General features: G+C 41.7%; 1 protein-coding gene across 9 annotated transcripts in view; it reads right to left on the reverse strand.

Annotated features, from left to right (window-relative positions):
- The window catches only part of Esr1 (estrogen receptor 1), a 371,567-nt gene that overhangs the window by 218,246 nt on the left and 129,136 nt on the right, over positions 1-24,185 (reverse strand). For all 9 annotated transcript variants that reach the window (XM_076926762.1, XM_076926763.1, XM_076926756.1 and 6 more), the window contains one exon: positions 1,948-2,135. In XM_076926762.1, coding sequence (XP_076782877.1) covers positions 1,948-2,135 — 188 coding nt within the window. The remainder of the gene's footprint in view (positions 1-1,947; positions 2,136-24,185) is intronic.

A 24,185-nucleotide genomic window follows, 5' to 3' on the forward strand; every position in this document is an offset into this window, starting at 1 on the left:
TCTGACCAGTGGTCTAAATAATGTTTGTTAATAAAAGAAAAAAAACCCAGTCCCACTAAAGAGATGATCCAATTGCATAGCTGAACATATCCACTAATCATATCTTTTGTGTGTGTATGTGTGTTTACATTGTGGTGGGACATGTGTGTGGAGGTCTAAAGCTGACAGCAAGTGTCTTCATCAACCAATTTTCACTTTATATTGGTATACCTATCCAGCTTGGGCTGGGTATCAACTATCCCTGTGGCTGGGATTATAGGCGGAGGCTGCACCAGCCTGGCTTTTACATGGGTGTTAAGAATCCAAACTCTAACCTTCACACTTGTATGTCAAGTGCTTTATTCACTGAGCAATTTCCCTAGGGTTCAAATTCCTGTTTTTAAAGGGCCACATTTTCTTCATTGGGTTGTGTGTGTGTGTGTGTGTGTGTGTGTGTGTGTGTGTGTGTGTTTTGTGTAAGCACATGATGATTGGTGAAAATAATAATACTTTAGATTGTATAAAATCAAATAAAAAGTAAATCCACAAGTTAAGATGTTTGCCAAAAGCCCAATAAAGTTTATACTAACCTAAAGCCAGATTTAAATTTTACTTTTCTGAATTAAAATATCAGCTAATAAAATTAATAGCTTGTGTATGATGCACTCAAACACAGAGATATATACAAAGAGTTGCTATAGAGAATATCATTAATTTCTTTAGGAACACAGACAAAAGAGTCCAAGTCTCACAGCAGAATTCTGAAAGATGTTGAAAGCAATAAGTGTCAAGGAAAATGCTTTTTAAATGGACCACATTGACCCCACAGGCTGCTCTATTAAGATATGAACAGCTTTTTAAAATGTTCTTCCAGCTGTGGAGGAAAGATAAACAGTATGCACCATCCCCCGGTCGTTAGCCCGTATCAGAGCAGTGAAGAGCTGCGGCAGAAAGTTCCTGAGACTCTCTTCTTGGGTCAGTGTCTATTAATGTGGCAGGTTCTGGTTTTCAACAAGTTCCTTAAGTCGGCGTTTCTGTAGAAGGCACTGCAGCAGAAGTATCCTTCATATCTCTACACTAAGCTTCACTTAAGTTCTAAAGGTAAAGAAGAAAGAAAACTACCCCACTGCTAGGAAAAAAATATGAATTTAAGAAGTCAAAAGTACCAACAGGTCTCTGTCCCTGTCAAGAGGGCTTTAGAACACACACCTTAGGGAGTAAAACTAACTGACATTTTCCAGTGCAATTCTGTATAATGTGACAGTACTGGCATTTCTAAAGGAGCAGCAGCATGTATCTGGTGGCTTGTCAGAAAAAAAAAAAAACTACACTTATAAACTATATACAAAAAGGGACCAAGGGAGGCAGGAGAATGAAATGGTACAGTTGGTTCTTTATAACTGCACAGTACCAGTGGTGTGTCCCTCATGAGGTACCAGACATTGAATCTGCTCATGTTAGTAAAAAGGTCATGTCATCCATGGAGTCAAGAAAGAGATGTAAGGCAGGAAAAGAACAATTTGAATCAGAGTCAGTCTGGAGTAAAAATCAGACCAGAATATTTACCTGGACAAGGCCAAGGTAGAGAGATGATTTATGTGCAGACGGTAACACGCCACATCACATAAGCTTAGTTGCTGAAAGACTAAGATTGTACGCCTGCCATCCCTTCATCAAGCCAGAGACATTTCTCTGTACACTAGAGACCCAGCTACCAATTCTTCTAGTGGAGTTGCTCAAAGCTAACTGTATCTTGCCAGAAGGAAGCAGAAATTCTTAGCTACAGCTTCCCTGGCATGACCACTTCTCCTGGGAGTCTTTTCTGCGTTTCCACCCAGGAGAACAGAGAGGCTTACTAGATAGCTGTGTTTTGTGCAAACAGCTCTAGACAAAGACTTTGCCTTCCTTTCTGTTCTCTTCTGCTTTTAGGGTCATAAATAGAGCAGTTTTTAGACAACGCACTATTACCTTGAATGCTTCTCTTAAAGAAAGCCTTGCAGCCTTCACAGGACCAGACCCCATAATGGTAGCCAGAGGCATAGTCGTTGCACACAGCACAGTAGCGAGTCTCCTTGGCAGACTCCATGATCATGCTTCCCTTCTCATTGCTGGACAGTCTCTCGCGGCTATTCTGGCGTCGATTATCAGAATTTGACCTGGGGGTGGGATGAGAGAAAAACAGCAAATGCATTAGCATTTGAGAAGCAAGCCTTCCTTCCCCTCTCAAGAGTGTGAGACCTGGGGGATGCAGCACATCCACTTTATTCTGACATTTTGAAATAATGATTCATAATACACACTGGTCTTCCATTGTCTCTTTCTGACACATGCAGCAAAAAGGTGTTTGCCCGTTAAATTAACCTTGAAGGAAAATTGATTTTGTTTTTTACAAACTTGTTTAAGAAATGGACTGCCTACCCCAGAACGGATTATCCATAAAAGAACAAAACAAAGTTTAGCAGGTTTCTAACAAACTTCATTTTTCTCAGAGATTCACAATTAATTCAGAACCAAGAGAGACAAGCCTCATTCCCATTCTACACCATAGGAAGGGTCTTCAGGAAAGAAAGATAAAGCCTACAGCAGCTGGAGGATTTGGCACACAGACAAAACGATGACCTATGGAGACTACACATAGGAAACAATAACAATTCAAATCCTTATGTTATTGTTATCGGGTAGCCCTGGGTGATTGTTATTTACAACTTGACACTGCAATCTGAAGATGTTTCAACATCCTCAAATGTTTCACCATTCAAGCACGTAGAATGGGAAGAAGCTCGGAACACAGATGGCTATCCCAACCTTTAAAACTTTCATGGAAGGAGCAAATCCGAGAAAGGAAACTGAATGCCGAGCTCTAGAGGGATCAAGAAAACAGAAGAGTGAAAAGCTTTAAGAACACTTTACAAAGGGAGTTTCCTTTCAATATGTCAAATGGGACAGAGAAATCCAACAAGAGAACTGCTCCAGTGAGTTTGGGCTTGAGCAAAAAACTTTCAGGAGGGGGAGTAGAAGCACCCACCCCTATCAAAACCTCATTCATGGTCGGAGAATGGGTGCGGTGAGCGGGTGGGAATGAAGGGAGGCCACATTTTTCTGTAAACTTACATCAATATTGGGATAGAGAAAATGAAAGAGTAATTGAAAACTCTAAGAAGACTCCTAAATGGGTCTGTGGAATGAAAGAGACGAGCAAAGGCCCCATGTAGACTGAACATGTTCAGACAGATAAAGATGTCTTTAAAAAATTGGATGTGCATAGCCAAGGCCCAGCATAGGGTCTGGCATGGAGTTTTCATTCATTAATATAGAGATAATATTTATTAATTGTGTGAGAATTTCACAAGTATATTTTAAGGTATATTTTATTTTCATGTGTCTTTGTGTGGTCCATAGATGTGCAGGTACACTGAGAGGGCAGAAGGTCTGGATGTAGAGTTACAGATAGGTTTAGCTTTCTGGTGCAGATGCTGGGTTCTCTGAAAGAACAGCCAGTGCCTTTAACCACGGAGCCCTCTCTTCAGCTCCCCAGGCAATGTATTCTGATCATATTCGCTCACTGTCTACCATCTCTTCCCAGAGCGCCTTTCCTACCTACCTAACTTGTACACTTGTTTTGTATTAAGCCCATCAGATACAATTTGTACTACTCATGAACTCTTGGATGTGTGGCCATCCTTCTAAGTGTGGGCAATTGTCTTAATTACTTGTCTATTACTGTGAAGGGACACTATGACTTTATAAAAGAAAACGTTTATTAGGGTTCATTCCAGAAAGTTAATATCCATGACCATCATGGTAGGCAGTAGACAAGCAGGCAAGCAGGCAAGCATAATGGTGAAACAGTAGCTGAGAATTTATATCTGATTCACAAGCAAGAGGCCGAAAGGGGAAGGGGAGAGAGAGAGAGAGAGACAGAGAGACAGAGAGACAGAGAAAGAGGGAGAGACAGAGAGAGAGGAGAGAGAAAAAATAACTAGAATGGCGTAGGTCTTTAAAACCTCAAAGCCCACTCAGTGGCACACCTTCCCAACAAGACCACAACCCTTCCAACAAGGCCAGACCTCTTAATCCTTCCCAAACAGTACTACCAACTGGGGACTAAGCATTCAAACCTACGAGTCTATGGGGGTCATTTTCATTCAAACCAACATAGCAACCTACCAGGGGCCATCCCCTTAATGTTAACTGACCCTCCCTTTCTCAGCAGCTGTAAATTGCTAATAGCTCTTTAGCTGGGGTAGAACTTCATACCCTCCTAGCCTCCCATGCTTGGATTTTTGTCTAGCTTGAGTTTGTGCATGCTGTCACAACCATTGTGAGTTCTTATGCGCCACTTGCTGCCTTTGGCTTTTAGTTTTCGAGCCTCTTTTCCAAAATAACCCATGAACCTTAGGAGAGGAGGAATGACACCAGTGTCCCACTTAGGGCTAAGAACTGTACAGTCTTTTATTCTCTACACTCTGACCAATTGTGAGTTTCTGTATTAATTTCCAATAACCATAGACAGAAGCTTTTCTGATGAAGGTTGAAAGATACACTAACCTATGGATACAACATTAAGTCTTAAGGACTGAATTTAATACTTGGTCCCTCTAGCAAATAGTAGAAAAGTTACCCACTGTGCCACATAATCCATTGAGCACAGGGTCTTGGCCCCAATAGTGGTGTCTGATATGATTTTCATCTTGTCCAGCAGGCCTTAAATTCAATGAGAAAGTCTTTTTTTACTCCAGGGACATTTATGTTACTGCTACACCCATAAGCCTGTGTTATGGGGCTTGTAATGATTTGTTGATCTCAAGGTTTACAGCTGGATCAGACTGGTGACTATTTTTCTACTCCAGTAGCTTGCATAGCAACTTCCAGCACTAAGCAACATACCCAGTAGGGATGGAGGATCTAAGTCAGGACCAGCTTGATTTCCCCATATTCTATGACTCAAGGACTCAAGAATGTGGCATGTCCAGCAATAGGGTTTAATGTCAACTTCTGGCCACTGGAGAATGTCAATATCAGATACTATTTGAATATCTATAAGACCTCATGCCCAACACCTCCAAAAGAAGGAACTGGTTCATGGCACCAAGCTTTGTAACAATATGTTTAAATGAATAAAATCAATATTCAGAGATGGTTGTGAAAGAGGTTGACAGATATTGTAGGTAGAAACGTTCATGTGAGACTTTCAAAGCCAACTAAACTCCCAGGGCTTCTTGGTTAGGAAGGATCTTGTTTCCCACTTCATATCCCCACCATGTCCCAAATAGCAAAGCCACATGAACTCACTGGTTCTCCCCTCAAAGCCTTAACTTTCCTTTCAGCTCCAGTTTCATAACCCTTCCCTGCTCTTCCCCCTCATCAATATTGTATACAATATTTTAATGGTTCATAAACGACATTAGCCATAAAACTCACAAAACATTGGCTCCTTGGTTTGAGTCCATCTGAGTTGGCCAACTTTTTCCACTCTAAATAACTTAGCTCTGAGGTTGGCAGCCTCAAATAGGATTTCTTTACTTTTTAATGATCCTTAGAGAGCATTGGCTCAAAGCTTCCAGTTCTTGTTCCTATTCTGTTACCCATCTCTTTCCATTTCATCTTTGTGATGTTGAGCTCCCCACCAACCTTGAGGTTTTTGTTTTTTTTACTGTCTGTTTATTAATGTCTTGTGGATGATGGTTTAAGCCAGTAGGAAGCAGCTGGGATTATTTAAATTTAGAAGCTCGTGCCTTGAGTGATGGGGTTAGACAGTGGACAAGTATGAAGTGGACAAACGTATTGTCCTTTTTAGAGTATATTTTCATTGTTGATTGTGTGTGTGTGTGTGTGTGTGTGTGTGTGTGCTTGTGTGTGCATGTATATGTGCATACACACGAGTAGAGGTACGTATGGAAGGCAGAGGCACCGGATTCCCCTGGAACTGGAGTTACAGGCTTTTGTGAGCTCCCCACCGTGAGTGCTAGGAACCAAACCTCTACATGATCAGCATATGATTTTAACTGAGTCTCATACTGTACTAATTGTTGCAGACGGTAGGCATTCAATACAAGTTTGTTGAATGAACAACTGAATGAATAACATACGCAGAAAGGAGATCTAATGTATCAAATATTCTCCCAACCATCTATATATAGTAAAATAGAGTTGGAATATATAGTAAAATAGTGTTTGGAATACACAGGTTTTTGTTTTCCTTTGTTTTGCTTTGTTTTGTTTTGTTTTGTTTTGTTTTGTTTTGTTAAGTAGCTGGAAAAGAAACCTAGATCCTGGGAATGCAGGGGAAACTGAAAGTTAACATGTCTCAAATTAAAAAAAAAAAATACAGAGAGACAATAATTTATTCCATCATTAACTATAATAAGATATACAAAACTCTCATAGAAAATTAAATGGTATCAAAAATTAAACACAAAAATGGAGACCATACGTGCCTCCATCTGAAGCTGAGAGACACAGAAACAAGAACAGTGGCATAGCACCAATCCATAGCTAAAGAAAACTAACTGGCAATACTGTCTGGGTTGAATGTTGAAAAAAAAAAAACCTATGCAGTTCATTCCTCCAAAATCATCTTTCAGTAAAAAGAAATATCTCCAGAGTAGTTATCTTTCGCTGTCTGTTATATAAATGGTGTGCAGACCATGATGCTAGGCTGCCTGCATTATTGAGGTTTCCTGTTGATGGCAGACACTCAGACCTGGGATCACTTTAAGAAAGCCAGGGATTTTACAGGGAGTTTGATGGTACTGAGACCAGAGTAATGCTCACAGAGGGCTGAGTGGATGCAGAACTATGGCTGTCACATACCTTCAGACCACCATCACCATGCCAGGAGAGTGAGCCACAATCACAGTGTCACAACCATCACCAAAGACATAGGACCAGGAAGAGCCAAGGCCATCACAACCAAGGTTTGGATTTTACCAAAGTAGTTCAGTGAACAGGTATAGGTGGTTGAGTCGAAAGTATGAAGAGCCTCAAGCATCCCTGCCCAGCAGTGAAAAAGAAGTAACAATTGCTTGAGGTGGACCAGTCAAACTAAGGGGAAAGGGGGACGTTCAGAGTGAAGAGATACCTGTGAACTGCCTAGACCTGCAAACAAGCCCCAAGGTTGCTATTTTAGGGAGTCTCACCCCTTTGGCAGAGTTTTCTGATAATGCAGTTGCTTTTGAGTTACCACAGCTCCTGTTAGTTGATCCAACAACAAAAAAAAAGGAACTCATTGGTTCACCAAATTGACAGTGATGTAATTGTAACTTAGGTCTGTTGGTGGCTTTCTTGCTGGGGAAAATAAATTTAGTTGAGTGTTACCTCTCCACAGGAAATCTGTCACATAGCAGTTCATCAACAGTAAGGACAAAAGGGAAGGTGTTTTGTGCACCAGGTTGCCTGAAGGAGCAGATTCAGGAAGTAGAGAGACTGGAGTTTGCACCATAGAAGGAGAAAGGGGCATGAAACAGTGAGCCGCCAGACTTGGTGGAGTTCCAGCTTAGAAAGTAACAATGGAGTCAGTTGTAACCATTACAGACACCATTGATCCTGCCTCAGGCGAGCTGATTCCAGTTACTAAGAATGGCCAGAAAATGAGAACAGGAAAAAGATAAGAGGTTCAGAGGACTGGTCCAACAATGTCCACTCTGCCAAGACCAAGGCTTCCATCCTCCTGCAGGTGGAGACATCACAGCACTGGGACAGCATCTCAAATCCTCCTGGTGGGGTTCATGCTCGAGCTCAGGTCTGATCACAATGGCAAGAGGAGTCCATATCTAGGCTCAAACTGGATCATAGTTGTAGATCACTGGGAGAAGTCCACATCTTGGGTCGGAATCGTAGTATAAGAAGTTGACATTCAATTCGATTATCTGAGTACCTACGGCTAGATCCAATCTAACAGATAAGCCTGTGACAGGTCCTAGACCCACCTCTTTCTGCTGATCACTACCCAGCCTTGGTCAGTGCACCTGTCACCACAGATCTGTCATTGTCAGCCTCATAACTCCTTGGGAGGAAGTATGTCAGCTATGTCACCATTCATCTTTCTTTAACTCCCTCAGCGTCAGAGACCCTGCCCACTTTGGTTTCCTTTATTTTCATAGAACTAAAATCAATTGCTCTTACCATTTTCATGTTTAAGAGATCTGTAGGTTCTATCTTTCTGGATGGAAGCCTTACAAACTCTAACCAGGTCCTTGGCCCTTTGTTGCAATTAAAACATAAATCAATTGTTCGGCAAAATAGCTGTGAAAACTTTTTTCTTATAATAGTCTTCCTCATTGAATAATCCAGAAATCTTTAAAGCATTGCAATTATAAAGTGCACAGAGAAAATAATAATAGTGCTAGTGAAAGATGGACAGAAGCAAGAGAGAGATCAAAGAAGAGGAAGAAAAAAGAGGAGAAGGAGGAAGAGGAGGAGGAGGAAGAAGAAGAGGAGGAGGAGGAGGAAGAAGAGGAACAACATCATTCACCTACAAAAACTGGAAACCCACCTGCCTCAATTTGGTTACACTTATATCAATTGATTTCTAAGTATTTTCAAAAGGTCATCCCACTGACAATATGATATAGTCAACATACTTAAAAAAAAAAAAAACCTAGAAGCATTTATACAAGGTCCAGAGAACAGACTTTCTTGAATCAGGAAAAGTACTGCATAATAAAAAAAAAAAAAAACGTATAAATTAAAAAGATTTTCATTAATCCAAAGTTTGAAGCTCAGTATAATTAAACAGTGTTATTTTTCCAACTATCAATAATAGTACCAGATATCCAAAATCATTATTACTACTCTGCTAGCCTAGCCTTTTTATTATTTATTTAATGCAGAAAGTCTTATATTCTAGAAGAGATTTTCTTTTACAGAAGAACCAAGCGTCCACTCCTTAGAAAACCGTTTAATTGAATGTTCTTAAAATGACTTCGTATTTTCTCATCAAAACCATTAGCCCGTGCTAATGTATCCTCAAATTTCCCTCCACTTTCTTGGCATGGCATTCATCACAGCTTCCAGTCCTACAGGTAGATGACAACTGTAATACACAGTAACACAGTAATAAATGTAAATATGCATTCCTCTCATAAGCACTAAACTCCAATATGACACATATCATGTCTTATTTCATGTATCTCAGGTGACACACAGTAGGTTCTGAATAAATGCTCACTAGACACCCCTCCTGTATTTAACCCCCTGTCATATTTAGTAAAAATATTCCAATCTTTGCTTTCTATTTCTTGGTTTTGCTCATGGCTCAGCAATCAGTAATAAAGTTTGAATTGTAATTAATAACATTCTCCTCCCAGGTTCTCCCTGCCAGTCATTTCACACTGAATTGTCGCAATCATTTCTTATGCCCCATATACATGTACGTGGATTTCTACTTTTAAGGAAATCATGGACCAGTTTTAGAATGATGAAAATTCTAAAAGTATCTGGAACATGCATATACAAAAGCTCCCACATTTCTGCCTGTGTTCTTAGGGCAGTTAGAAACCAAGAAAAGGCAAGTTCCAATAAATAAATAAATAAAAAATAAAATCATTAGCAGATTTCATCCCCACTCCTGATTTTTCTGCTCTAGCCAGCGCTCTTCTCTGCTGCTCTTAAGTGAGATTTTATCACACCCACCTCTGACATAGCTCACCCTGTGTCACGTGCATTCATCTCATCTTCCCCTGAGAACTAAGCTTTAGTTTCACTTTTTTTTTTTTTTGGTTTTTCGAGACAGGGTTTCTCTGTGTAGCACTGGCTGTCCTGGAACTCACTCTGTAGACCAGGCTGGCCTCGAACTCAGAAATCCGCCTGCCTCTGCCTCCCAAGTGTTGGGATTAAAGGCGTGAGCCACCACCGCCCGGCTAAGCTTTAGTTTCATGGCATCCGTGAGAACTCCAGATCACACTGTCTCCTCCACTGAATTCTTACATTACTGACTGCCTTCACCAGAGCTCTTCACACCTGCTTCACGAGTTTCCCCCTGCTCAGCCAACCCCCCTCTACACGCTCTATGATTTGTTCTTCCCTGGCCAGGCTTCTAAATGACTGTGCCCAGGGCTCTTCCTTCAAGGCTTTGCTATTCTCAGTCAACACACGATCTTTATTGGAACCAAGATGTGTGCGGTCATGTCCATTGTCCTCACATGCCTTCTTCTAGGCCTCAGACCCATGGGATAATTGTTTATTTTATCTACTCTTCATTATACCTTGAATGACCCAAAGATCTCAAGCATAATAACCAAGTGGAACGCTGGGGTTTCTTCAGAGAGCTAGCTTCTCCTCCTGCTTTCCATGTGGTCCTACGGTCTACTGCGGATCAAAAATCTACTGCTTCTTTTACCTGGACCACCTCACTCTTGGGTAATTCTGAGTTTCCATCACTTCTGGGCTCAAGTTTGTTTCCCTCCAAAGAGCTCAAGATCCATCGGCTGCTTTTTTTCCACAGACCTTGAGGTATCCTCTCTATCGCAGGCCTTCACCCTTCCTTATTCAGACATCCAGTGGGTTCCCACCAGACCAGAAGTAAAGGTCTTTTCGAGATGTGAAAGTACTGGTGCAATCTGTCCCCTGCCCACCTCTGACAACACCCTGCCACCCCACCCCACCCCACTCACCCAGCTTCAGATGCAAGCACACTGATGCAGCTAGACCAGCAATTTTGATTTTACATTCCCACACTATTCTGCAACCTATTCCCTGCTCTTTGGGTGAGCACCCAACCCCTTCCAACAGCCATTTTCCTAGCCCCTCCAAACCAGACTCTCTTACCTTCTATGCTTTTACTGGTTTGTTTCCTTGACAGAACTTTCAACATCCCCACATCCAATCTGATCTAAGTGTGTTTATTTTATCATCTGTTTTTCCCCTGAAATGTGAAACTTCATGTCTCCCAGTACTTTGGGAAGAGACTTACACAGAAAAACAAGTGTTGAACAGCCAAATGTGTAAATAGGTCATGAACACATCCTTGGTGTGTTTATTGATTATATGTTTGATGGCATAGCCATTACCTTCATCGTGACGGATACCATGGTTTCTTTACTTGCCACAGAAACACAGCTTATCTTTAATGCATGACACACAGGTGAGTAGAGCCCAGGAAATTACTCTTCTTTCCAGGTAACAGATTTTTCCTATGATCTTGGTTGTTCACATTCCTCCCAAAGTCCATGAGGATGACAATATTGTTCCAATGGCAGCTGCTTCTGAAGCAAGGTAACCCAGTCACAGAAATGGGACCACAATGCCAGTCATGCAGTCAATGAACTCTGGAGTTGAGGACCAAGGCGGTCTGAACCTAGAGGCCCAGGATCCTCCACAAACCACCATTCTTGGGAGCTCCACCCAAAGGCATTGCAAGCCTCAGGCAAAGATTGCACATCTGGAAACAAGGTCATTGCCTTGGAGCTCATCCACAGATCCATAAATCCTATCAGTAATTGCCTGTAATTATTTGTTACAAGGCCAGTAATACATTCTGAGAGGAAAATGTTAATTTAATTTCCAGAGCAAAGGTTGAAAAAGTCTATTGAGTTCCATGAAAATGAACTTAGGGGCCTAAGATGCACTGATGCAGGTCTCAGTGTTTCCTAAAACAGGATTTTAGAATATGCCATATTACTTCGTGTGTTTGAGACATGGTTTTTTTAGGGTAACCCTGGATGGCCTGGTACTTGGTATGTAACCAAGGCTGGTCTTAAATTCATAGCAATCCTCCTGCCTCAGTCTCCTATGTGTTCGAATAACATGTATGCTCCACTATCCCCAGTTTGGAAAATAACGATTTTAACTCACAAGCACATAGAAAATGGTGTGTCTGCCATTAGTGCTCACAGGTAAGAGTTGTAAAAGTCTTCATGCACAAAGCAAATTAGCATTTTCCATTCAAAAGTAAGGCTCTTTATGAAATGTCAAGAGGTTTTTCCACTCACTTAAGAAAAATGTCTTCACCCCCAAAATACAAGCAAGTGTTGATTTTTCCACACTAATGGGAAACAAGAGTCACCTGGTCTCACGTTCCCTGAAAAAAAAATCCCATTTGCTCAATATCTTTTTATCTTTTGTCACTTACTAATGTGTAACCAAATGACCCAATTTGAGTTTCATCACCTGCCCTTTCTCGCTCACACCAATCTGTTACAAGCGCTAATGAATGGCGAGGTCCAGAAGCCCAAAAAGACAAGAATCAGGCAGTACAGAGGACACAAAGAAGGTAAGGTAATAAGAAAGAGCCAGGTTTGACTCCGCGCCTTCCTTTTCAAAGAGTAAAAAGTCTGATTTCCAGTCTAATTTCCACAGGTAATGTGATATATGTTAGAGGAATAAATTTGCTTGTGTGTTAAATTATTAAGAAATCCGCTCACCTATTGACAGCACTGAGGGAAAAGCTTTAGATGACCAGTAAGGAATGGACGGAGATAGAAAATAAAGGAAAAGGGGAAGGGGACAGGAAAGGTAAAGAATATGAAAGAGACAGAGCAGCATCAGCCTTGGGAAGCAGATCATGGAATCCCAAAAGCCTGGGTTCGTGGGTAAATGCAAACACAGGCAGAGTCCTCGAGCATCTGTACTTAGACACACACCACCAATGACCCAAAAGAGCCCCCTTTTAATCACTGGCCTCTTGCCTGTTTTTGAGAGTGAACTGTAAATCGTTTTATTTATAATCGCATCGAGGAGAGAGAATCAATATGTCATCACATAAAAGTTCACACAAGCACGTCCAGAATTGCAAATGGGAATTTTTGCTTTAAAAAAAAAAAAAAGATCATTTGGGAACCTGATGTCATCAGAGAGTCTGCAGCTGCAAGTGTGGCCAACTTCGGGATGGAGGGAAGGGGGCAGTGGACTGGGATGACCAAGTTCTAGACCGAGTCAGTGCTGTCAGGGTCTAGACAGAAACTTATCCAATAACAGCTGTACAACATAAGCAAACCTCCCTAAACCTGGTTTTATCTTTAAAATGAGAGGTTACAACTGTGTTTCCTAAATGCCTTCTGGCACTGCATGTGTGTGACTGAGCTTCTCTCCCATGGCTCCCACCAGCAGGAACAGCTGCAGCCAGCTAGAATTTATTCAATGGGTCCCATGAGGGTACAGCCCATTTCTCAGAATTCTTTCCTAAGAGTAGCAAAGTGCCTAAGAGAGGTCTGGAGGGAAGGAAAATGTCACAGTTAAATCTTCCCATGACTCCCCCAACCATGATGACACCTACCGCCCAGACCAACACAGGTAACCATTAGAAAGAACCATTCTGTTGGCAACTGCTAATAAGACTGACTCTGACACGGGTCACTTTAGCAATAGGGGGCAAGAAAAGGAAGCTCAAACTAGAGGGAAGGGTGACTCGAAGAAGGAAGGAAGGGGATCCCAGTCACGTGGTTAGTAACTTCTTCTAAAGACTCAAAGGAGTTGTTCAGAAAATCCTGCTAAATAGGTATGACCTACCAAGCTCTAGTTTTATACAGTTTTCTCTTGAAATGAAATGACCCGATGAAATGCGGTCAACAGAGTGACTGGCTGCCTCCTGAATAGGATCCCACGGGGAATTTGAAGCCCTGTCTGCGTATTGCCGTGCAGTGGGGTAAGCATGAAGTGAAGCTGCAGCAGAATGCCCTCAAGTCTGAATGGCTGACGTGCGCCCTGGGCTCACATACCCTGGGAAAGGATGTTCCTGACAGAGAGCAACAAGAGCCCAGGCATGCCGTGTGAGAAACAGCAGTTAATTTTGGCAGGACTGTGAAGTGTGCAACCGGAGGACCAAAGGGACACTGAGGGCATGAACTTGGGGAAAAGGTTGAGATGTTCAAAAAAAAACAAAAAAAAAACAAACAAACAAAAAAAAAAACATTGTTTTTTTTTCTAAGTTATAGAGATAATAATCACAAGTGCACATATCAGCCCAACCTTCGCTCACTATGACATCTATATAGTGTGCAGTGTGTGTGTGCCTGTGTCTACAAGTGACACACCAACTATCTGTAAACAGTTCCTGGTTACACTGGAGTGCCTCGATACATCTTCTGAGAATCAAGCAGGACTGTTTTTGTTGTTGTTGTGGCAACAGTGAAACATTATTTTGTTTCCCCTTTGAACTCGATTTTGGTAGAGACGGTAGGAAAAAAAAATCAAGGGAAGGTAACTTTGAATGTTTAGTCTTGAGTTCCATGTCTAAGAGAGCCCTGTGTGCCTATGTAAAGATTTGGCCTTGCCACAGTGAGATATCTGAGCTGTGGAGGAATCTCTTGTTCATTCTGTGCCATACATGATCCATATTTTTCTCTACAACACTGTGTGTGTATCAGGCCCCTTCCCAGCCAATCTTGATGACTTAAACAGGGCCACAGTCCCTAAGTTACACTTATTGTGGGTTTGCAACCCCGGGTCTTCTTTTCTCCAATCTCCACCCTTAGTCATTGTTGATAGATAGAGTCCAGGAAACTAAGACTAATGCAATCCTGCAAAACCTTTCCCTTCTTTTTCTTTGCTTCTTCAGTTCATCCATCTGGTTTTCTTTAGCATTTCTCTTTATAGGGCCTATAACAGTGCCTAGCATACAGTACCTAGTCAATCAATACGTGCTTATCACGAGTGCTAAATGCACTATGTGAGGGAATACACTGAGTAAGCCACCCATTGGAGCTATCTGGAGCCTTGGCAATATCAAGTAGGGTGACGTGGGGACATGCCAAATGAGCTCTGTTGATCACTACAAATCAGCCTGCAGACAGGGACTTCGGGTGCTCTCCAACAGGTAAGAGGAAGGACCCTGTGGAGTGCCCAGGAAGTCAACAAACTTAATGAAACAGAGAACTCGTTTTTTTTTTTGTTTTGTTTTGTTTTTGTTTTTTTGTTTTTTTTTTTTTTGTTTTTTTGTTTTTTTTTTTTTTTTTTTTTTTTTTTTTTTTTGAGCCTGAGGAACAGCAGCAGATAAAGCTAGCCTAGGACTTTGGGAACATCCATGTTGCTGACCACCCCCAGCACAGATGGTCGCAGCCTAACCAGTCTCTGTATCAAAAACAAATGTCATGTTTCTAGGAAGCATCTTCTGATGGGTTTGTCCACACAATGGGTTCAGAAGCAACATGAAGTCTCCAAGTGTCAGAGCACAGGTTCCCACCTTCTACATCTTCGTTTCTGTTCAGCCATGCTCAGAGGAGAATCAACAGGAACAGTTTGCGTCCTTCTTTCTCTTATACATGACAAGCATTACAGACCTTTTATTAAGTCAGAAATTCTCTGGTTGTCCAATAAGTGAGTTCTGCAAGCTGTAAAACGTTGCAAAGCCAAGAGAGAAGCCCAATGAGAGACCTTGGATTTCTTCTCTGTCCCCATATTTTCTTTGGATTTCACTATCTTCCCCAATTCCAGTGTTTTCTTCAAATGCAGCTCAGAGTTGGGGCCAATTATTCACCTGTGAGCCAATGGGCTTGGCTGCTAGGAGCAGAGGCAACATGTTTTCTGAGCACCTGGAAACCACGGTAGCATACCTCCAGCCTTGTGCCAACGTTATTTCCCAGAAACACCTTGGAATGTGTTTCTGGGAACCCTTTTACCATCCTTGCATCAGAGCAGAGTCAAAGAAGCTATCTCATAGTTCCTTCTCTCTGTGATTTTTATCAAAAAAAAAAAAAAAGGGGGGGGGATTTCAGAGAACCAACCATAGAAAGCCATGCAAGGATAGTGACTGGGTCTGTACCCCAGCGAGGGTTACTTTTGACTGTGACCGTGACTTGCCTATCAACCCCCACTGTGCATGGTGGGCAAGCCCCCACTCAGGCCACATCGGACTTCGTGCTCTTCAACTATAGGCCAACCAACTCAGAATGCTACAAACCGGACAGACAGGTGGAGGCTGGGATGATGGAGGCTCATCAGTGCCTTATGGAGAGGGATGTGTGCTCCTTTCTCATAAGCATTTCTTATTTAGAGTGGAAATATCAAAGATTTGCTTTCTGAGATACTATCTTATGGAATCTAATCATTTAGCATAAAATGAGAGACCCACTCTGTGACAACTGAAAGGAATGTTTCTATAAGCGCTCAGTGACATTCACAGTCACACAAAAAAAGGCCTCTTTACCAATCCCTGTCCCTTGATTTTGCTCACCAAATATTAGAATATTTTCCTTATAACCTTTATAACTATCAAAATATATAATCATCAAGATTTATCACTATCTGAAGAGCAATAAAACCCATGCTTGATCTGGGTCTGAGTTCACTCTCATAATCAATAAGGGCAAAAGTGAGTGGGAAATTCTATATCAATATACCTTGAAAAATGTCCCCCATAGACTCAGGTAAAAGTGGACTAGAAAGTGCTGTGTAACACAAAAGATGCACATGCACGCATACACACACACACACACACACACACACACACACACACACATACACACAAAACAGGTTTCAAAGCCCAAACGCAACAAATGGGCCATTCAAGAAAGGCTGTCAGATTACCTCCATAGGGTCATAAATAAAATGCAAGGCAATGGTCAGATTTGAATTTCAGATTAAAAAAAAAAAAACAAATAATTTTTCCATAAACTGTCACGTGAGACATAGTTTACAAGTTCCTTGTTACTTATCTGAAATTACAACTTGCATTTGATCTGGAAGCCCAGAGTATGACAGTTTTAAGGAAGGCAATAAAGATGGGTGGATCCCGCTACAATTACATACTTGAGCTCTCAACAGTAGAAAACATTAATGATCACACGCTTACTCAGTATTTTCTCCGACCAAATCCCACTTTAGTGATGAGCATAAACCTGGACCAGTGATTTGTGACATTAAATTAATGTTCACCTGTTTACTGTACTTATCTGGGAGGCAGAGTGCTGTACTCTGTGGTCTACCTAGGTTAAGTTACTGTATGAACCACTTTACTTTTGTCAGCACATACGCATGCACACACACACACACAAAAAAAAAACACACACACACACACACACCATGGTCAAAAGCAATCCATAGAACAAACAGTTTATTTTTATCTATGGTTTCAGAGGTTTAAGAGCCCATTGTTACAGGGAGACATCACTACAACCATCAGGAATAGCTGCTGGAGTGACAAGCCAAGAGACATCATCTTCAACCACAACACAGTGCAAAGGCAGAGAATGGCTGTGAACCCTCAAAACCTGCCATCTGCCAGTGACATATTTGCACTAACAAGGCTCCTGAACCACCTCCCCAGATAGTGCTACCATCTGGAAACCAAGCGTTTAAGTACCTGAGTCTTTGTGAGATTTTTTTCTTCATTAAAACCACCACAGTCACCAAAAAGAATTTTTTTTCACTAGTGAAATTCCATGGGACACTTGGGTTTCATTTTCCTTTCTCACTTTCTGTCTACCTGCTTATACCATCCTTTGGTAGAGCCCACTGGAAAGAAAGCTGTAGCCTAGAGGCTGGAGGTGTAGCTCAGCTGCTAGAGTTCTGGCTAGCACACAAGAGGTTTGATCCTCAGCACTGCATAAAATAAACGTGGTGGCAACTGCCTATAATCCCAACAGTGGTGATGTAGAGGCATGAGAACCAGGAGTTCAAGGTCCTAATTCAAAGCTACCCTGGGCTACATAAGTGAGACTTTTTCAGAAGAAGGGGGAGAGAAGAGGGGAGAAGAGGAGAAGAGGGAGGGAGGAAGGAGTACGGGGGAGGGGGGACTTTGACATCAAGATTAAAATATTCATCTTCTATGAAGGACTGACTTATAACTTGTCACTGACCTGACATTCTTACACATAGTATCACTTGTGTCCAAGGGACCCTTAGACTGCAAGGTGCTGGGCAAGCACCTCTCAGGAATAGGATTGCACCCCTAGTAGAAGTCACATTACTGGAAAGATAGTAAGTTTTTTCAAAATAAGAGAAAACACCTGTTGATCTACAGTTGTTCACAAAAGAAAAAGGAACCACGAAAGTCAACCTTTAGAAATCCATATAATGTCCTCTCCCTTCAAGTAATCTTGCTTTTTACACATAGAGGACATAAAATGATAATCAGAGTGTATTTATTTCCTACTTGCTCCGAGTATTACGAAATATAAAATGATTGCCGAAGCCCTTTCAAACACTTTAATTGACAGTTCTAATAATTCCTTAACTCGTTAAAAATGTGAAAGCGGGGGAAAAAAGATGTTGCTCGATTCCTTAATTCTAGAGCCCATCTTGGTAAACATAAATTTCTACAGAACAAGCTGTCATTTTGTTGTGCAGTTATAAGCCACCAGCCATAATAAGTCAATGTGTTAAGCATTTATAAGGAACATTAATTATACACCTAACATGTGTCTCCAGCTATTGTTGTTCTTATTAAACTTACATTTCATTTTCTGGGGCAATATTCAACCACAGAGGGGAAATTTTTTCATAGTAAACAGTACAGAATTGGTGCCGGGCTTAGCAATTAGTCGCCGAGAAGACACATGATTTTTCAGCAGAGATAACTCGGCTTTCTTTGGTTTCACCATTACTAGAATGAACTGACACAGGTTTCATTCTTGCATCAGTTAGAGCAGAGCTAAAAATCACATCCAACTGCTTTTGAAATCTGAAGAGGGTCAGGATGAGGCTCTAGAGAAATCTGGCAAGGTAATCCCTAACATTAAGCTTTGGAAACAACAAAAAAAAAAAATGATAAGAAAAAGAAGAAAGGGCGTATTCAATCAAAAGTAAATAAGATACAGTAATAAGGACCAAGAGAAGATAATCTAAAGCTAATCACAGAAGACAAGTCTCCACTATGGAGAGAAAAACTGACCGCCAAATGGAGGTTAGTGTTTTCCACATGGACCATGTGTCAATTAAACAGATGAACAGTCTGGACAGGTGCAGCCAGAACACTGACCTTAGCCATCATGTTAATTTCTTAGCAACAAGAATCAAGCATTCCCTCATTGTACTTTGTCGATATTGAGCTTCTTCTGCAAATGCCTGAACTCCAACAATTAGCTGCACATGGTGTCCCCTGGCTGAATGGGGCTTGACTGTGCTTCTGTGTATTGAAAGCGTGATGGTGTGGACAGGAGTCACTCAAGCCCTGACTCTGCTCTCCCAGCTAGAGAACCTGGAGAAAAGTCATTTAGCCTCTCCAGACTTCAGAAAGCGTAGAGAGAAATCACATCTAAAGTCCCTTTTTAGGTTAAATTGCTGAGAATCTGTAGTCTGAGCTCTACAAAAGCAAAGGAAAAAAAGCACAGCATGGCTAGCCTCTTCTCTAGATTAAAAACACTGTAGCTTTATGATCCTACAAACCTATAAACATGGACAGAGGGCTGGACTAAACGAACATTGTAATTCCAACCCAATTTTAGATTCTAAGATTGAGTTCACGTGCAAAGAAATTAATAAGGTCCCTATCAGCAAACGCTGATAGGATAACATTTACTAGCTCTTCCTGATATTAGAAGAGAAAACATGCCCCTGCTTAATAGGGAATTGTTTAAACACACATTTAGTAAGCATCATAAAAATAGGCATTTCCCATAAAACAGAAAGCAGCAGCCCCAGGACATAGTCAAAGATTAAAGCTTTTTCACAACCGAAAGATATAAAGAATTGCCATAATCCAACAGACCAACTGGCCAGTGACTTGATCCGTGGCAGGAGGTATACCGTCACTTTTTCCACAGAGTGTTCTGCTTGTTTAAGGTTTTAGCTTCATTTTCTAGAGTCTGAATCCCTGGTCTGCTACCGCTGTCCCTGTGACCTTTGACCTCCCCTCTCAAGTTCAGTTTCATTATCCATACATGAGTATAATAATCACACTGGCTATTAGAACTGGCATAAAATCTAAACCAGGTCATCCTTGTAAAGTTATCAACAAGGTGCCTAGTACACTGTGCTCAAAGCTCCCCGAGCACACACTGTTGGTATTTTTATTTATCTCTTTGATTCTTAATGAGTTACCTTATATTTTTAGGGCAACAATTTGGTTCTCTGAGTATTTGCATTTCCACAGTATGGGATTGCAAGGATACGCAGCCCGTGCAAGCCAAAGTCAGCATCCGCTCCCAACCTTGCCCAGCTCCTGCATGTGGCTGCATCTCATTCTTCAAAACTCCCAGGTCAGCATCCTTTGCTCAGTCAAAGCCTCTGTGACCTCCTCTGTCTCAGTCAACTAAGACTGGCTACTTTGTCAAATGTTCTCCATAGAGCTTCTAGTGGTTTGTTCCTGAACACAATTCATGGTCCACTGTCATTTCTTCATAGACTCTTTTTTTTTTTTTTTTTTTTTTTTGTCTTGCTGAAGATCTACTCCTTGAGGCAATGTGTCAGATCTCTGACCCTGCCACAGGATCCAGGACTTGAGCAAATTCCAGTGGAGCTTGTTAAATGAAAATATTGGTGAGTTAATTAACAAAATCTATGAAATTGCTTCTATCCATAATATAAACTATTGAACAGATAGAAGCAGCCACTCTCTTTACAGCCAAAAGAAATCCCATGGTTACCATAAACAAAAAGGCCAAATGCATAAAACAGATAGTATAAAACACACTAGATAGAGGCAGCATTTGATCTGAGCCTTGACTTCCCAGTGGCATGGTCCTAACAAGGAAGATGCAAGGAGGGCGTGGTTCTGGACAAGAGCTTCTTGGAGTGATTGCAGGAGACTGACTAGAATGTAGAGACAAGAGTTTGAATGCAGTCTATGACCACTGAGAAAGCACCATAAGCCATTAGGCCAGGAAAGGAGCAGAGCAGATAGGCAAGCCTAGAATTAGGTATTCTGGCAGCAAGCTAAAAGATCATTCAATAAAATCTGAAGTGGAGAGAGCAGAATCCCCAACAGTAATAAAGGAGGACCAGCCTTGTACAAAGAAGGCAGGTGGTGACACAAGAGACATCAGAGAGAAACTGTCATGTCTGTGTTTAAAGGTACAATGAAGTGACTGGCACCATCCTTACGTCAATCACAGTTGGTCAATATAAAATCTCAAAAGACTAGATTTCCTATAAGTCCCCAGGGCCCTGGATGAAGGTTGGATTTGATAAATTGGGTGGGGGAGCTAGTTTGATTCCATCAATCCCATTTCCTAAGCACCAGAGACAATAGCCGGGGAGTCCTAGGCTGGAGAGCAGGTAAAGCCCCTTAATATCTGAGGTCTAGATCCAGATAGCCAAGAAATATAGTCATTATCCACCATGAGCCCCCCTCCCCCCTGAAGTACAATAACAACCAAATGGCAGGCTATGCCCATAGGTGTAACAGTGGCACAGATGTTACAAAGACAACCAACTGCTGTCTGGGTGTATCTAAGGCCTACTCCACAAAACAACAAACACGCCTGGCACTTTACAGGCCAGGGACCCATGGCCAGGGAGCATTGGCCCTAGGAGCGAACCTACTACTATCATTCTACCAAGTGGACATAGTGACAAAGTGTCCTCTAAATCCCTATCTCTCTACCCACAGGTCAGCTGTCCTTTGACTTCACCGGAGACATTTCTTTGTGAGGTAGATAACGCTTAGCACAGAAACAACACCAAATTACAGAAAACACATGTCCATGGAGTGCTCAGCCACAAATGGATCCTTCCCTCCAAGGCTCAGTGACCATCATAGAAGAGGCGACAGAACGGTTTTAGGAACTAGAGATCTGGGAGGAGCAGACCAAAACATATCTTCAGGATATGACCGGACTACTGCACTGATGGGCTCATAGCAGTGATAATTACCCACAGAAGACCTGCATGGGACAAGACAGTCAACATCCCAGCATGGAGAAGAAAGGGACTCCCAAGTCCCTGCATCTAGCTATTAACAGCTGGTGGATCCCGGGGGGGGGGTGGAGGGGGAGAAGAATTGGTTTTCTTTAAGGACACAGCTCCTGGTAGGTAGGTCAACCACATTCCTATGGATGGATCCACACCCATGAGTATATGGGCAGTACAAATTGGGGCTAAAGGGCTATTTAAGAAAAACAAGAATGTGAAGTTGGGAGGGGATATCCATGGTGGGTGAATCTGAGAGGGGTTGGTGTAAGGTAAATATGATCAAATACATTACATGAATTTCACAAAAATGAATTTTAAAAAAAATAAAGAAATACTGCATAGTGAAAAAGAAACGTGGACACTAGAGAAGACACCCAAGGAGCGTGCATACATATTTCTAAGATTACAAAGTCTTGCTTCATGACATCATGGCTGAGAAGGGAGCAGGGAGCAGGCTTGAGGACTGGGCAATACAGAAAGATGCCTTAGCAGACAGAGTGCAAGACTAAAGTGCCAAGATCCAGGCCCTTAGCGTCCCTACCCTTTTGACAAATTAGTCGTTTAAAACAAAATCAAAATTAGAAAGGGGAGAGACACCAAGAATATCATACATTCCAAGTGCATTGTTAACTGTTCAAATATTTCATGACAGAAGGACAAAGGCGAGTCTCCTCCTGTAGATTAAAGACTTATAAGTGTGGGTGCATTACAACATTGAGGAGAGAGACCAAGAAAGATGCCTTAGCAGACAAAGTGCAAGACTAAGGTGCTGAGGGAGGGTGGAATGTAGGTAAAAAGACTTGTGAAGGGGGATATGAAGCTCATTATTTTTCTAGTTTTAACTGAGTCAGAATTTTTTTCCTTTGTTGCAGACAAGTACATAAAAATGTCATTGGTAGTGAAAGGGTAAAGCCCTAACCGGAGCTCCGTGGCTTCAGAGCGGACCAGCCCACTGTGCAGAAGGTCACGGACATGAGTAGAGTTTGGGAGTGTCAAAGTGGCTGCTTGAGAAACAACCGTAATCTATTGGTCTAGCTGTGTGATCATTTTATCTGTGAGTTCATTACAAAGAAGTGATTTTTTTTTATTTAAAAACAACAATAAAAAGCATCTTCGAGGCTTTGAAATCAGGAATTTTCCAAATGTGCAACTAGATTTTGTTCTGCAGCCAACCACTTGTACCAATATGAATTCGGTTGCAAGCCCTAGAACAGCGGTTCTCAACTTTCCTAATGCTGAGATCGTCATGCTGTGGTGTCTTCCACCTATAAAGTTTACTTTGTTGAGACTTCATAGCTGTAATTTTGCTACCATTATGGATCAAAACGTAAACATCTGGTATGCACGATATATGATATTCAACCCCTATGAAAGAGTCATTCGTCTCCAAAGGGGTCCCAACCCTCAGGTTAAGAATTGCCGTTCTAGCAGTTCTACCTGCCAGTCAAATGGCTTGATGCTGCAGTAACTCTCTGAAAGGCCTAAATGAAAAGAAAAAAAAAAAAAAAAAAAAAAAAAAAAAAAAAAAAACTCTACTGGTGGGAGATACAAGACCCTATATCACCTTAACCTATCTAAGCATGGAGCAAAATTCAGATCATGCAAGATAATTAACATGCATGTGAGCTTGTATCAGTGCCCTAATTTCATCCCATAGCCTATGGCAAAAGTCCACACCTTCCCGGTCTTCTTTGTGTCTACATCAACCGCAGTTTCCCACCTCCATTTCATTCTGCAAAGGGGAAAAATAAAAAGGACTGCACAGTCATTTTTTGTCCTCCAGGGACCATTCTACCATCTCCATATGTAAAACTGTTCTAGAAAGTCCGTGAATATTAAATGACCAGAGAGTGGTTGGGGGCAGTCACAGAGACATCCAAGGAAATTTCAAAGCAGTGGACGACCCAGCAGAAAAGCCCTAAAAAGCAGTTTCTCATTTTCCTTAATTACCTATTCAGCTTTAGCCTCAGAGCAATGGTTAGACCCTCTGAGATAAGGCTCAGGTCTGAGTAAGTTCTTAATAATGTAGACGGTTCGGTAACCATTCTCCCTGGATGCTTGCTTACATGTGTCCCTTTGTCCCAAGTCACAGAAGTCTGTCCTCCCTGCCTTGCATGTGACAGCTTCTCCCACAAGTAGCTCAGCCTCAGCCTCAGCCTCAGCCTCACCCCTCCATTGCTAAGATTGCTTCAATGCACCAGAATTAATGCCTTGCCCTCGTCCTTATCGACTGAATGACTCTCACTTATTTGGAGGTTGCAAGTTGTTTTGTTCTTTGCCAGGGTAGTACCTGGCATATCCTAAGCATTTCAAGAAATACTAGCTTCCTGCTTCCTTCTGGTTGGAAAACTTTAACTCCCCATCACAATAGAGTATTAAACTTGGTTCCTTGTAGGCAAATTAATCAAAAGGGCAAACCCTCTGGACGCAGAACAAGAGCCCCTCTCTTCATCCTTAGTGGACAGCACTCAACTTCCTTT

Source organism: Arvicanthis niloticus, chromosome 28 (genome assembly GCF_011762505.2).
Source record: "Arvicanthis niloticus isolate mArvNil1 chromosome 28, mArvNil1.pat.X, whole genome shotgun sequence".
NCBI lineage: Eukaryota > Metazoa > Chordata > Mammalia > Rodentia > Muridae > Arvicanthis > Arvicanthis niloticus.